Source organism: Poecilia mexicana, unplaced genomic scaffold, assembly GCF_051168715.1.
Source record: "Poecilia mexicana isolate PSO_F unplaced genomic scaffold, ASM5116871v1 scaffold_18, whole genome shotgun sequence".
NCBI classification, from domain to species: Eukaryota; Metazoa; Chordata; class Actinopteri; order Cyprinodontiformes; family Poeciliidae; genus Poecilia; species Poecilia mexicana.
In genome coordinates this window covers 18,154,221-18,170,436 of record NW_028263387.1, presented here as the reverse complement: position 1 = coordinate 18,170,436, position 16,216 = coordinate 18,154,221, and the positions used below count along the sequence as shown (strand labels likewise).

Sequence of the window (16,216 nt, the reverse complement as noted above, 5' to 3'; positions counted from 1 at the left end):
TTCCCCCCATAAAACCGTTTGACAACAAGCGAGTTCATTTACTGATGAGGGGAGTAATAAAAATTGACAAATGAGATTTTGGGCAAACCCAAATCTGCGGACAAACGATACACCTGGTTTAACATGCTGATATTAACTGATATATGTAGTTTGCGCGTTTCAGGTGGGGAACAGGTTGGCTATTTTTGATCTGATTGGGATTGTGGGATGTTTGACTGATTCAATAGAAGTGTTTCCCCCAGTGTATTATAAGCCTGGCGGGCCACCAGGCTTTACTTGTGCTTTAAGTCTTTTAAAATGTTTGCATTTTTTAAGATTTTATAGTTGGTGTTCAGGTGTTAATCTTTCAGTCTTTTAATAAGACATAATTACCAAGTGATATTTTAAAATTTCCTTTTTACTTTAAACATTTTTAAACTCAAAAACACGTCGGGATGACTGACCCAACCACCAGGCTTAGCAAGTTTTCTGGGGGAAACATTGAATAGGAAGCTGTTTGTTTTTTTTGTTTTTGTTTTGTGAAAGAGCAGGAAAATAAATCAGTAAATATTAGCTACCAGCACATATTTTCATACTTGTGCGTCTCTAAATAAAACTTCAGCCAGCAAATTGTAGTTGTGAACAACTTAATAAAACATTTTAGATGTTTCCCAGCTTGAATTTAGAGATAGTCGACTTTTCTGACGAACGCATTACTGTATAATTGATATATTGATAATTACTGATCACTTTCTCTGCGTAAAATATCTGAAACTTTGTCGAACTGGTGACATGACCTTTCCTGTTTTATTCAGTTTTCTCTCCTTGCCGTTTATTTTTAAACAGTTATGAGTCATGGTGGCAAAACCTTGCATCGCCAGTTACTCAGCAGGTGGTTGCTAGGTAACCAAAGAATGAGTTGCTAGGTAACCAAAGAGCGAGCGAGCCAGTTGATTCCACTAAGCTAGCTTTGCTAGCTGTTAGAGATTGAGCTGCTAAAGCCTTTCCTCTGCCTACATTTCCTCTGGTTCTGGACCAGAGATGAATAAAAATATTGAACATGCTGTCAGACGTATTATCTATTTATATTGATCATGTGTCCACAGTGGTTATAGATTGTTTTTGATTTATTGTCCAGCATTTCCCTGAAGGTGACTATTCTGTTTGATACAAAGTGATCCCTGCCAGCAGGATAAAGTAAGGAAAAAACAGATTCATTAAATCTCTTCTCTTAAAGATAACAATTCAAACGATTGCGATAAGTTCAGCTGTGCCGCCTTTAACCAAATATTTACCATAAAAATCCTGCTTAAACAATCCTGAGAACTGCATGTACTTGAGGGAAAATACCACTCTTTAAATGATTCAAGCACATTAAGTGTGTTTTTTCTGCTGCTAAATGTCATAAATTATCCCTTTTTACTCGGCTCATGTGCTGAACAAGCACTTGCATGTAAATTTAGTTTAATTCTGTTGGGTTTTTTTTTAGCTGGTAAATCTATTGACCTTTTAAAGCCTTTGCCACATTGCCTTTTGAGAGAGTGCTCACAGAGAAACCCACGTTGGGTTATTTTTTTTTTAGCAGCGCTGATGTGTGCAGCTGCCCTTTAGGAGTCAGATAGCTTCACCCTCCAACAGCATCTCTTCTCAGGGCTGCAGGATGACAGCGAAGGCCGTGTTTGAGTTTTCCCCTCCACCGTGTCGAAGCTCGGAGGCAAAGGAGGGAGAGGGAGGCTTGGTGTTGATTCAGCCTGTCCCCAGAGCGAGAGACTGGACGCATCACACACAGATTGAGCCGTGACCTTCCACATGTAGGGTCGCGACCTTCCAGAGACGAAGTGTAGAACATCTTCCCCATCGGGGTCGTAGACATGCGCGCCACAAGAAATGTAGAAAACATGCGAATGTCAAAAAGAGGGCTTAGAAAAACAGGAAAAAGTTGGAGGGTTTGTTTTAAAATTCAAGGTTTTCTGGCCTTGAATGGAGGCGCTGGTGCAGACGGTGATGGGTTTTGTTTTTCCATGTTAGGAACTGGAGGAGAATTACCAGCGGGCGTACTCTGAGGCCCTGACGGCTTTTGGGAACGGAGCGCTGTTTATCGAGAAGTTTATCGAAAAGCCGAGACACATTGAAGTCCAGATCCTCGGTAAGTTTTCTCACTCTGGCTTGTGACTTCATATTTGGTTTGTACTTTAGTTTTGTTTTCAACTAGGGATGAGCAGCATGTACTTAAAGTTTCATCATAATATTTTGAGTTATGAGTGATGTGAGCTATTACTTTTTTTTTTGCATACTACTCTTAAAAACACATTCTGGTTTTTAATACGCTTCTTCAAGACACCAGTCAAAGAAACCAACTTCATTTAATCATATACTTTAATTAATTGATATTTATTGAAATTCACTGAACAAACAGTGGCAAAAATGGTAAAAAAATAATCTCAAGAATAGACAATGTTGGGAGATTTTAAGCATAATAACTGGAATTTATTGTGACAATAAATTTATCACGATAAACGATACGATAAATTCCCACCCATTTAATTTATTTTGAATATCGTGTCTCTCAAAACAGCTTCTGTCTCAGTGACTTCCTGGTAAATTAATGGCTAATTAAAAAAGCCTGAAATTATTAGATTTAATTTTAAGTGAATTTTTAAATGCGACTGGAATTTGATATAAAATTAGGATGATGGAAATGAGGCTTTCCGTCATCAGCCTGGGATCTCGCCACTAATCGTGAGAGAAAACCCCCCCACAACCAGCTGTTCAGTAATTTGATAAAACTGTGTTAATGCACCTTTTAATGTATAAAGTAGAAAAAAAATGCTTACTGGTAAAATTTAAAATCTGCAAAATGTGCCAATACTCAGTAGATACCTTACAAAATTTATCATTTTAAACCTTAAACGTCTCTTTTAAAGTTTTCTTTGTGACTTCAACTGGTATATTTTTGCCAAAAAAATAAATAAAAATAATACTTTCTCATAAATTGATGTTTTTTCTTTTTTCTCCGTTTCTGCTCTGGCGAGTTGTTCCTGGTTTTCTCTTGTCACACCTGGTCTGTAACAATTCTTTTCCAGACTGTCTAAAGATTTTTCCCTCTAATTTTCTGTGAATCTTTGTACATCTTGTACAGCATCTGCTCAGAAAATGGAGGCAAAGAAAATGCGACAATGTCTCTCGTTCGAGCTCTGAAGCTTAATCACTTCTTTATCCCCTGACTTTTTCACCTCACCTACTTTCTGTCCGTCCTCAGGTGATAAATATGGTAATGTCATCCATCTGTACGAGAGGGACTGCTCCATTCAGCGGAGACACCAGAAGGTGAAGTTCCTCATTTTCGAATTAATCTACTCCAATATAATGCTGGAATTTGTTTAAGATTATCTTCTTGACATTTCTCTTGAGTTGTAATGAGTAGCATGAAGTGGATGGTAATGGTAAGTAGGCGTGAAGCAAAGGTCACGGAGCAGGAAACGCGCCTGCGAGCGGCGCCGTCTGCTTGCCCTTATTTAGGCAGAAAGACCAATGTTGGCGTCACATTAAGTGATTATAAACAGGCTGCAAACCCTGAAGGGCCTCAGATTGCTCTGAGCAGCAGGGGGTTTGCAGAGTGCATTTAAAAAAATACCCAATTAGCCTCTAATAAGTTGTTTAAGCAACTTAATCCTTCAAATCAACTTGAATCAAAAGTTTATTAAAAGGTAGCTGCGTTATCCACTCGCTAAGAACAGAGGAATTAGTTCATTGTCAAAATAACAAATGCCTCAGCATCAGATTAGAGAGAGAACATTAGCAAAGCTTTCACCAGAGGAGGCTGATCAACATGTATTTTATTAACCACCGCCACCTCAAAGCGGTTTTAATCGCGCCTTTTCAACACTTTCATCCTTTCGCTTTAATCAAATTACTAATGATAATCATGTTAGCGACGCTGTTCACGCTGAAAACTGACGATTTTTATTTATTGTTTGTTTCTGTTTGGATTAATCTGCGTTTTCCCTCTGATCTGAGATCTTTTCCAACAATAGTCGAGTGTTGAGACGGCTTTAGGACGGTTCAGTCACTTTTCATCCTCTGGCAGAGATCTTATTTTGGGATTGAATTTAATATTTTTGTTTTAATCAGATTTGGATTGCGTTTGAATTCTCGTTTGTAAGTAATTGAATCAGCTTCCAACGTGGTGAACTCCACCCACCAAGCAGCTAAATTCAGCACCGAGTGTCACCATTAAAAACCATTTAATGCATCTGCAGGGCAGTAAAGCAGGGAAAAAAGAGAAATTGTGCACTTTTATAAAATTATTAGTGGTAAAATTGACTATTTACTTTCTCTTTATTGGAAGCCGAGGGGAATTTAGTGATTTTTAGGGTGAACAATAATGAGCGCTGTGGTAAAATGCTGCTATTTAATATAAACAATGGATCAAATTGTAGTTTTGTGGGGGTTAAGGGGCACTCTCTGTAATAAACCAACAATTATTCACCAACTGTGAGGTCTGCTGCAGCTCCAAAGAGCATTTTAGCATCTTAATACGCATTGTCTTGGTTTTTATCACCCACAACTTTATGGTTTGACTTTTCCACAGCTATTAATACCAGAAATGAGACAGCCTTCCCCTATAGTAAAGGTCCTATTCTCTTTATTATCTCTAAAAACAAGGAACGTTGATAGGCAGATGCTGTATTTTATTTCTGAATAGAATTAGTGCAGCTTTAAGTTGTTTTTTTTTTTTTAAAGGTTGTGGAGATTGCACCTGGCTTCCAGCTGGACCCACAGCTGAGAGACAGACTTCATGCTGACGCTGTCAACCTGGCCAAACAGGTACGGTTCTGTATTCACTGGTAAAGCTGTTCAAGCTGCTGCCTTTCTGATGAGGATTTCTCTTCCTGTTCAGATCCGGATTAGTTATTTATGATTTGTCACTGAGATCCAAACTGACTATTAATCGGGGCTACATGGTTTAGATTTGTGTGATTTGGTCCCACCTAACTTACCGTCGATGTTGCACATACTGCAGCTTCATGATGGCGACTGATATTTTGACTTATCGGTATTTTCTGCAAATGAGCTACATTGCGCTGCTCCAACAAGATTTATGTTGGCCTGAAGTGAGAGGGTCCCATCTGGGACAGTTTTGAAGGTTTTGTGTGTGAAAATATGGCGATAAATCCATATATTAAGGGTGACCTTTTATGCTTCCTTGAACAGATTAGGAAATGTCTACAAAACATGCTCATTACATTTTCTGGACAATCTTGGATGATGAGATTTTAGTCTGGTCAGTTCTGCCTATTTTGAGCTCCTTTCAGCTGTTTCAGGGCGTTGTGGCGCTTTAAATTCAAATAAGCTGCTGCAGGCCACTCCCCACAAATTATACCACCGTACATCTTTGAAAAGCATTAGTAGAGCCTCCTGCACAACCAACAAGAATGCAGCAACTGGTTTCTGGATGGGAAGTCAACAATGAACCTCTTGTGTTTTCCAGCAGCCATTGTACAGTGCATACAGTGGTAAAACCAGCTTGGGTTGCTAGTAGGGGTGCACTAATTGCTAATTGCAATTTTCTGGCCAACCGCAGATTACCGATCTTTTAAAAAGCCTAACTTACAGATTACGATTTTGGCTGATACCATTTTTTGTCTGAAATGTTGCTCAATATATCAAGAAAGTTGCTGAATTGGCAACAATGGGGTGACTATTGTTAACTGTAAATATGCAGACAGGACCTGGTCGGCTGGTTTGTCAGTCAAATGTCTCTCACAGGAGAAAAGAAAACCACAGCGGTTGATTTTTAGACCTTTACCGAGGTTGATAAAATCAGTGGATAAGATCTGCTTCAGATGTAAAGATCGGCTGATAACTGGAAATTGGCACCGATAAACCGGCTGGTCGATAAATGGGTGCACCCCTTGTTGCTAGGTAACTGGGCTGGACTCAGCTGGGGTTGCTAGGTAACGCGGTGCACATGGAATGTGACTTAATCAGTTGGATGTCATTATTATTATACTGCCATTTTGTCTTTTTCAGTTCCTGCAGCTTGAGCAGAACAGCAAACATGTTTGGTTAAACTTTTTTTCCAACATCATCTTTGTTGCTTCCAATGATGCACAGAAACGAGCATGTTCTTACTGCAAAGGAAACATAAAGGGCAACTACAATATTGTCTTGGCTTATGTTTGGTGAAACTTCAAGGATTTTACTTTCAGGTTTTCTTTCTAAAGACATTGAACCATTTAATTTAAATTATGCCTCAATAAATTGAGGTTTTTATTCACTGGATTTACAAATTTAATGGTTTTCAGTTCTTTATTGTAACATTTTATTGCAGCAGAGGCTTGATGAGGTGTTTTTTTCAGTAGGCTGTGTTATATTTCAGGTTAAGGCAGGTGTCTGCATACTGAATGTGCAGTTACAGTTTCCACTACTTTCCAAACAAATGCTGGCAGAGGAGAAATGGCTCTGCTACTGAAAAGGCTGTTATGGCAAGAAGCACTGGGTGAACATGGGAAGTCTCAGTCTTGTCCATTTCTATCTCTTTTATTCCCCTCACTCATAATTGGTCTGCAGGACAACTGGATTCTCCCCAGGAATTTTAATGCACCTTCTACCTGTCAGTCACATGAGGGGAACATTTGTTTTGCCAAGGTGGGAAGACAGATTACAGTCAGAGCAGCTTGGGTGAGATTTGATGAAACTTTAGGGGCGTTTATTTTGCTTTTGCATTAAAAATAAATCCATTTACCTTTTTTTTTTTTTTTTTTGCAGTTTTAAAATATTTCTTTTGCTTTTGATGCCTGCAAGGTTCTTCATGTATGTCGGCATCACTTTAAAATCAAGCATCATTGCTCTGGGAAGATGTAAAGAAATGGCCTTTTTGGTTAATGGCCCAGGTGACGAATGGATTCAAGCGAGATGGGAGGAGTAACATATGAGCAAAGAAATGACCTTGATGGAAGCTTAATGTGAGCCTCATCTTATACCTTCGCTCTCTCTAGCTATAACTTTTAATGCAGTGTTATCGTGTGGATCCTGCTTTAAAGTGCAGAAACTTGTCCTCAGGGAGGCAATTTCTCCATTCTTTCTTTGCTGAATAACTTGGAAAAAGGAAAGTTTAATTATCTGTAGGTCAACAAAATACTGACTGAATTACACCACAGTTGAATGCATACACAGTCTGAAGGCAGCTTCATTTTAACGGTACAAGGACAGATTTCACCTTCACCTCTTGAACCTTCTGTGTTTTTGTTGTTTTTAAATGCTGGAAACCATTTTTGTTGGCGAACCTTGAGTTTAAGATCTAGTGTGCAAACACTTCTGGTGTCGGGCACCGTAAGGCAACTTTTATCATTTCAACGTTTGTAATTCGTCATCGGCCTGTGGGAGGAAATTAACAACATTTATGAAGGCTGTCGTCTTCTGGCATGGCCCCGCCATCTTTGTTTCTGTATCAACCGGCTCCGCTTAAGGATGACCAGTGGAAAAACTACAACACTGAGATCTAAGCAGATGTTATTAATCGATTGGAACTAATTTTAATCTAACCAACAATTAATCCCAAGTTGATTAATGGTTTGCATTCAAAGTAGAATATCTTTGATATCCAAAAGTTTCAACACTAAGAAAATTAGCAGTATTGGGCATCACTAACACAAAAGCACTAATCATTAACGTTAGTTCTGCTAAAGCGCCATATCAACATGGTATTTTGGTGGAAGCTAATGCTAAATTACATGAGTATTACTATGTTGATGCTCAAAAGTGCAACATGTTCTATAACATACTATATTGCCCTCAGCAGGATGAAATATGTCGCTGCACATTTACCTGAATGGTTATGCTTCAGGGAGTGATTGTTTGCAACAAACCTTTCACTTAACTATGAACCATGAGTTCATCGTTAGCTACGCTAACAAACAAAATCTATGCAAAAACAACATAAGGCGTCAATGTTGCTTTGGGCAGCAATATTTAACTAGATTTAGCCTAGTTGATGACGGTAAGGCTTCTATCAGTAAGCGTAGAGGATCAGTACATTTTAAACAGTTTACTGTAGAGTGATGCATTCTGGGTACAGAATAAACATCATTTCTGAACCACATCAATTTTCAGATTGTGAGGATTTGTAATCGGTTTTGAGACGACTCTGGAAGGAAATGCCTACATTTTCTTCACAAACAACTCTGTAATGGTGAACATGAAGATGCATTGAGAATTATTTAAAGAAAAGCACCAAAATAAATTTTAATGTGCTGCTTTTACCTTTTTGTCTGAGCTTCCCAACAGTTTAATGATCAAACCTGCAGCGTTTGCATGTAATCAGCAGGCGTCTCACTTTCTTCTGGCCTTATGCTCCATGTTTACTCTGTCGGTGCCCTCTTCCTTCTGTTTGTACCCCTCTTCTCTCGCCTCTTCCTTCCATTTTTGCCCCTCTTCTCTCTCCTCTTCCTTCCGTTTTTGCCCCTCTGCTCTCACCTCTTCCTTCCGTTTTTGCCCCCCTGCTCTCGCCTCTTCCTTCCGTTTTTGCCCCCCTGCTCTCGCCTCTTCCTTCCATTTTTGCCCCCCTGCTCTCGCCTCTTCCTTCCTTTTTTGCCCCTCTTCTCTCGCCTCTTCCTTCCGTTTTTGCCCCTCTGCTCTCGCCTCTTCCTTCCGTTTTTGCCCCTCTGCTCTCGCCTCTTCCTTCCGTTTTTGCCCCTCTGCTCTCGCCTCTTCCTTCCGTTTTTGCCCCCCTGCTCTCGCCTCTTCCTTCCGTTTTTGCCCCTTTGCTCTCGCCTCTTCCTTCCGTTTTTGCCCCTTTGCTCTCGCCTCTTCCTTCCGTTTTTGCCCCTCTGCTCTCGCCTCTTCCTTCCGTTTTTGCCCCTCTGCTCTCGCCTGTTCCTTCCGTTTTTGCCCCCCTGCTCTCGCCTCTTCCTTCCGTTTTTGCCCCTCTGCTCTCGCCTCTTCCTGCAGTGCGTGCCCGGCTTCCTGCAGGCTTTGAAAACCGGTTCCCTGAAGAAAAGCCGAGCTGAACTCTGGTACTTGGTGCAGGATGAATGGCGGCACGTACTTCTCTCTGCCTCTATATGCATAGTGTGCGTAGCGGTGAGATGATGCAAAGCAGCATGCATTTTTCATGAGCTGTGTGGTCCTGCAGTGAAGTATTGTGTGGTAACTTTACACAGCAACCAACCCCATCACTAAAACTCATTACCAGTGCAGGGCAGCCTTATTAGCCGACTGCTTACGATGCTTCATCACCTCCCTGCTCTTAGTTTTCATATTCAATTCTTTCAAAGTTAGCATAGATTCAATAAAGATCAAGCTTTCACGCTTTAATGTTAGACAGAAACTTAAAACTCTTGAGTTCTCCTCAGAAATGAATAATTGTGATTGTTCATTTTGCAGTGTGATGACTAATTAAATCAATTTGGGTTTAATTACCTCATCCATTTTTCCTGAGACCAGACCTCAACGGGGAGCTGCTTCCTTTGAAGCGTGTTTGTAGAGGCTGCGCTCACATTTAGGTTAATCCCATCCCAGCCCTTCTGAGCTGCAGAATGTTTTTATTTTTGTCGCTTTACAAGTGAATTAATCTGTAGAGAGAGCTTTCTATTTTAAAAATAAAAATATATAAACCCAAATTGAACAGAAAAACAAATGTAAAAAATAAACTTTTCTCCGCTCCCAGCTGGGCAGCTCCTATAGATGATGCAACGGGAAATAAAGGATTTTCTTCAAAAAGCCTTGATTATTTCCCCATTTTCAAGAAAATGTGGTTTCAAGGTAAGATCCTTACAGATTTTCACTATTATTCAAAGATATGTCTAGTTATAAAAGCAGAGAAAGTTATGGATATTCTTCAGTATGGGATGCAAGATTTAAAGAAGTAATACTTGGGAAAACATTGCATAAGGACAATCAAACAACAATATTAGAGAAAATCAGTGGTGGACGTTTATTTAATAAAGGAATCTGGTATATTTCAGTTTGGATTCATTTGTAATTATTTTTACCAGCCAGTTAAACTAAAATAATTTTACAACCTTGGAAGTTCAAGATCATTTCGAGTGCCATGAAAAAGTATTTGCCTCCTGCATCTAAATATATATATATTTCTAAATGTGGCACATTTTAAAAGGTAAGTTAGTGCTGTACAGCAAACCAACATATAGCATAATACTGCATGAAATTAAACACACCACAGAGCATGTAGTAAAATAAAAAAAGAAACCGACTCATGAAATGTTTTTGAGATTTAAAAAAGATGTCTAGTTTTAGTATTTTCATCCATAATTTTGACAGAAAACATCCGATCTTCATCACATAGCACTCATGTCTCCGACTGAACATCGATTTCTCTACAGAAGTTGCACAAAAGGTTTTCTATTAGCTCTGATTTATTATTTTTATTGGTGTTTAGTTTGTGAAGCATCTTGTGAGCATAGATGTAACAAAAAAGCTGTCGGAAAGGTCCAGAATATCTTCACCGAAGTGTCGCGACTATCAGGATGTTTCTTTAAAAGGAGCCTCTACTCTCAGAGCTTTGTTGTTGAATCGTGACCTCTGACCTCATCTTGGATAAGTGAGGCCTGCAGGGCGTCTGATGATGTTTGACCTCCTGGATGAGGCCCTGATGAGGCAGCTGAGATAAGTCAGCAGCTTCTCCAGGTTTCCTCGGTTTGTAGATGATTGTTCTCGCTGTGGATCGCTGGAGGCCCAAATGGGTCGGTGACCTTTCAGACTGATGGACGTCAACAACCGCTTCTCATCTGTTCTTGATTTAGCTTTAATATTAGAAACCTTTGAGTTCAATGCCGTCACAGGTTTTATTTAAGTGATGTTTTTGTTAGACAAAATAAATCAGTTAATCGCATGATGAATTAAAACAAGTTTTTATCTTTTCTTTCTACCAAAAAATGGTTTACAGAGACTTTTTCATTTTACTCGTTTCTGTTGATTCTAGATATTTAAAATGTTTTCCAGCTCCACTGTTAAATGCTCAGTAGAATTTAAAGTTCATGTTTTTGTATTACTATGACATTACCATTATATTAGTTGAAAAAGGGTCAAAGAAACATTATTATAGGAATAACTTCTGGGGCAATTTATCGTCCAGCACATTTATTGAAAAAAGTATTTCTGGGTTTTTATGCGTTTGCAAACGAGGGATTAACTGGTTTCCAGCTGGGTAAAAATACTTCAAGCAGTGCTAATTCCAAACAGATGAACTGATTTTGTTGTTCTGGGGTTTGAATTGTTGCAGCGACTGCACCAAGATGTTTGTATGTCGAGCAGAAGACGTACAAACTGCCGCCGGTGCATAAATCTGTGACTTCTACTATTTGACAGCAGATTGGTGTCAATACTGAAGGTAATTCTTAAAGAAAACAGTCTATTGACCACATTTTCATGATCTGCTTGGTGGCATGTTTTAAAGCAGAACTGCAGATGGTTTCTGTAAATAAGTCGAGGTTTTCTTCTTCCATCTGCTTCATAAAGACCGTGTTCATGTCGCTGCCGTATGAGGGCAGCCTCAACATGGTTCCTGGCCAATCTTGGAAAAACATTGGTTTCAAGACTCGGCTGCTCTATTTTCTTAAAGCTGGATGGATGGATTACAGGAATCGGATCTCCCTAATCCCTTTCTGTTTGTGCCTTGCATCATTTGTGAGTAGGACTGCACATAAATCTGTCAGAATATGCTTCATGCCATGCTGCAGCCCCTCGCTGTGCACAGGAGGAAGCAGGCTGCATGCAGCCGCGTCCCGAGGTGGCTTTAAAGTTTGGGTTTTTATGGCTCGAGTTGCTCTGAAGCAGCACCCAGTGGTTTGCTCAGGCCCTAAATTACACCTTTTAAACTGAAGTGCATATTGGACCAGTGACATTTATAGGCAGAAAGCATGCAGTCGGACTTCAGTGAACTCCTCCAGTCTAACCCTGTTTTCGGTTCTTTCTCCACTATGAACTTCTTCCCCTCATTACTATTGCTTGTGTCTTTAAATTTGATGAAAGACTTTATGAAAATTGTTCTGCTCAAAACAAGCAAACAAGCTCAGTTCCCAAATTACTGTTTTTATGTTGCTTGAGGAGGAACGGCTGCAGGTTTTCCCTAGAAGGAGCGTTTTTAGATGCTGCGGGTGAGCTTTGCCTTTGGCTCCACGCCTAATTTCTTAAAAAATCGACTGACTTGCTTTTGCAAGACTGATTGCAAGTCCTTGTTTGGGGATTCAGTGGTTGTGACTTGTAATTTGTCATTTGTCCCAAAGTATGGAAGAAATGTTTACTGGTTTTCATTGTTGTTGTATTAAACAAACTTTAGGTGAATGTCTGAGTCAAATAAAACGAACACAGAAGGAGGAGCAATGAGAAAACTCTAATAAAGGATAAAAAATGTATTTAAAAAGTTAAAACTTTCTGCCCGGTGATTGTCAGTCACTCGATGTCTGAAAGAGTTTTTATTTGGAATATAATAGATTCAGTCCAAAATGTGGGGTTATTACAAACGGAAATTTTTATATTTCACCTTGGATTTTCTGTTAAACAATTGTACAATTGCAAAAAATAAAATTTAATTTACACAAATAAAGGCTTAAATTTACTATAATAGTTTTCTGAGATTAATAATTTAGACATTTGTGACAAATGATTACTTAAGGCCTCCAGTGTTAGTAAATGTATAAAATGATATCTGGATATTTTCCGAAGCTCAGCTGGGAGATTTGGGTTATTTCTCTATCAGAGCAACACTTACTATGAACAGGATCCAGAATAAACCTGATAAATGTAGTTTTTTTTCTTAATGTATGACTTTACATGTCAGAATATCCAAGATTTATTATAATAAATTTATGCAATTAATTTTGTTTTCTTGTAACTGTACATCAGATAATATACAAGTATCTTCTTGTAAATATGTGAAACTATTCCAGAGACTGTTTTGTAGAAATCTGTGAAAATAGCCTCCTTAATCAAATAAAACATTTAAATAATAAATGGGGTTGTACACGAGATGGCTCAGATAAACTAGATGGACTCAAAGAAGCAAGTCTGCAGTTGATTTGGTGTCTTTAGTAAACACGGTGCAGTTTTGGACAGACGCCTGTATGAATTTCTGTCCAGTCAAATGGCCTTTTCCCCCTGAGGAAAGCAGCTTGGACTCAGCCAGTGTTTTGCTGCGAGCGGCGATGCTTCGAGTTTGAGCCACAATGACATGATGGCTGCTAATGAGACGGAAACGACCGATGGCGACAATTCTCATCTTCAGAGCACAAAATGGTACAAATGTACATTTATTTATTTTTTTATTTGAGTTTTTAATGTGATTTCCACACAACTGCTTCTCCTGAAACACAGCAGTCACACAGAGGATGTTTAAACCCATTCAGGGCTCCGTAAATCGAGCGGAGGACTTGGTTTTCATAAATGAATATTCAGCCAGTGAGAAATGCGTGGCATCGTCCCGGTTCTTGAAAAGGTTCCTGCGGTGGAAACGCCATCGTTGCCTTCAGGCTGCTGCGAGGGAGTCCGAGCAAATGAGAGAAACCAACATCCAACATAATTAAGCACCCGGAGCTTCTTCAATTAAACTGAATCACATTATTCTTCCCCTCAACCAACCTTAAAACATCGACAGTGGTGCATTACCACCAGCAGAAACGGCGTCGGTAGTAGCAGGAGAAAATGGTTATTTTCTAAATGCGCGCTACCTAATCGTGGCTTTCTGGGGAAACGGAGACGTCCATCTAATTAACGCCGGCGACATCATCGTGTGTGAGGAGGCGGGAACTTTGATTCTCGTTGCGCCTCAAAGGGTCTCATTTTGCGTCACGGCAGATTCCTCGCTGTAGCCTTGACACATGCAGCCAAACGTAGTTATAAAAAAAAAACACGGCGCTCTAACTGGCAGTAAGGATGAGCTCTTGGATTGTCGCTCCTGTTGGCAGCAGGGAGCAGCTCTGTCATGTTAGCTCTGATTTGTTTTGTTCATTTCCTGATTGAGGCTCTGTTCTCAAACAGTTATTCCCTCTGGCTTTGGACGCCGTCCACTTGGAAGGATTTTTGCTCCTACTTTTCTACTTTCGGACAGTTTTTATCATGCGTAACCGTGGCAACAGGGGTATTGTTTTTTTTCTACTGTTAGCAGCAGATTAGCATCCCTGAACTTTGACCTGAAACACCAGAGGAGTTGAAGGGGAGGCTTCATGGTTGCAGCATTAAAAAGGAGCAGCAAAAGCAAATGAGGTGGATTAGCAGTGCTGGCCAACAACTGATGGTTCTGTTGGCTACAGTTGTCATTATTACTGTAACCATTGAAACCATTTTGTCTATGTAATTTATTTATTTGCCGTTTAGCCCAGTACATCGAACAGGCACATGACTACTATAACATGGTTTTATTTACAATTATTTTATTATTGACTCGGTAATACATTTCATTAAATTTAGATAAAGGGTAGGATTAGATAAGTGTTCACTTCTTCCTACTCCTTTTCAAACAGAAATGTAGTGAAAAACAAATTATTTTGTTATGTATGCACATGTTTTCTCTTTAAATATAAATGAATTGACACAAGTTATGACATTTAATTTCCCTTTGGGATAAAGTGTTACTGAACAATAACTCTGTAAAGCATTGTTTGTGTACAGTTTGAAGCGTTTGAGGACAGGCAGGATAGATGTTGTGTGTTTTCCTTGTTTGGTCTTCCTCTGTCCCTTGAGAAGTGCTGCTTCAAGGCACAACGATCCACCCAGCTCAAGTGAAAACAAGTGAGACAGCAGCCTCAGACATGTTTAAAAAGATTCACTGAAGAAACTTCGATTCTTCTACTTCTGTGCGAGTCTGATACTAAAGAACCGTCCAACTTTTCCACCTTAAAAAAACAAAACATCTGTCAGCCTCACATAGGTTTGCGTTATGAATGGCAGGGTATTTGTCAGCGCTGACTTCCTGATGCTGTTATCTGGTCTTTACAGCAGCATGCAGCGTGAATCGCAAGTGGACAAGGCTGTATTGTCTAAGCACTGTGGTTTCCTATCACCTTGAAACACTCGATATCTAACGGGAAGCGATGGCGGCGTCTGAAGGATGCAATCTCAATTCGGGGAAGAAAAGGCTCCCATTTGTCATTCTCATTGCCTCAGTCCAGTGGCTTAATATATCAAACATCAGCGCCGTCTGGACTCCAAAACAATCCCCAAACAAGGACTCTGACGGTTCTGGAACACCCAAGACAAACTGGAGTGTTAAAAGGCTTGGTGGGCTTATCAGTGTCTTTGTTCCCACCTTGCGTGGCGAGTCAGGCCTCTAGCGCCGCGTCCTCCTGTAAATCTCTGTTTGTGTGTGTACACACACACGCACGCACACACACACGGATGGCTGTGGAGCCAGCGAGGGTGTTAAATGTGGAATTAGTTCTGCCGTCAATCACCCTGGTGACAGCGAGAGAAGAGACAACACGCTCTGGCTCGGATAAATCACGTCGCCTGTGGACGGACACAGACAGACCCGGGAAGGGCTCACAAATTCAGACTGACACTGTCTGGAGGTGGTCAGTGAAATGTAAACCAGAGGGCTGTTCGGAGAGGAAGACGGGCCGCGTCTTCCCGGGCTTTCCCAAGACGACGACTTGTTGCTGCAAGATTTGATGTTGAACATTTAAACAATTCCAAGTTTCTCTGTATTTATCCTCCAAGGAAACAGATTTGTTTTTTTTTTTAAAGTAAATTATTATTGTTTCCTTGAACAGGACGGAATAGCCTGTTCAAGTCTATACAAAACATGTTTATATTTTTCACAAAATTATTCTTGTATAATGAGATTTTATTCTGGGCTGTTCTGCCTATTTGGGGTTTATTTTAGGGCCTGTTGTCACTTTAAGTCCACATCAGTTGCTGTTGGCTCGGCCCCCAACTCGGCGTTTACACTCGCACGTGTAAATGTCTGCAAACGATGCGTAATTACACAATCGTACATCTTAGAAAAGCATTAGTACCACCTTATGCCCAACCAACAAGAATGCAGAAAGTGACTTCTGGTTGGTAAATCAGCGATAAAATACTTGTCTTTTCCAGTAACCAGTGAACGGCACATTGAGCAGTAAGACCAGCTCAGCAAACAGGCTGGAGCTCAGTTTGGGTTGCTAGGCAACGGGCTGGAATTCGACTGGGGTTGCTAGGTAACGGGGCAACGCCTCTCATCCTGAAGGTTTTTGAAACGGCTCAGTGTCCAGACACCTAGCCGGTTTTATTGCCCAAC

At 40.1% G+C, this 16,216-nt stretch overlaps 2 protein-coding genes across 4 annotated transcripts in view; one reads left to right on the top strand and one right to left on the bottom strand.

Annotated features, from left to right (window-relative positions):
* The window catches only part of pcxb (pyruvate carboxylase b), a 381,625-nt gene that overhangs the window by 32,139 nt on the left and 333,270 nt on the right, over positions 1-16,216 (top strand). For all 3 annotated transcript variants that reach the window (XM_088016052.1, XM_088016053.1, XM_088016054.1), the window contains exons 7-9: positions 2,008-2,125; positions 3,239-3,306; positions 4,723-4,806. In XM_088016052.1, the coding sequence (XP_087872178.1) occupies positions 2,008-2,125; positions 3,239-3,306; positions 4,723-4,806 (270 nt within the window). The remainder of the gene's footprint in view (positions 1-2,007; positions 2,126-3,238; positions 3,307-4,722; positions 4,807-16,216) is intronic.
* On the bottom strand, positions 8,206-9,106 carry LOC148154092 (uncharacterized). The gene has a single exon (XM_088016055.1). The coding sequence runs from the start codon at positions 9,094-9,096 to the stop codon at positions 8,314-8,316; it is 783 nt and encodes a 260-aa protein (XP_087872181.1). The 5' UTR covers positions 9,097-9,106; the 3' UTR covers positions 8,206-8,313.

Bases quoted from the DNA above. Each gene is read 5' to 3' on its own strand.
- LOC148154092 (XM_088016055.1), bottom strand. From the start codon at position 9,096: ATGAAAAATGCATGCTGCTTTGCATCATCTCACCGCTACGCACACTAT.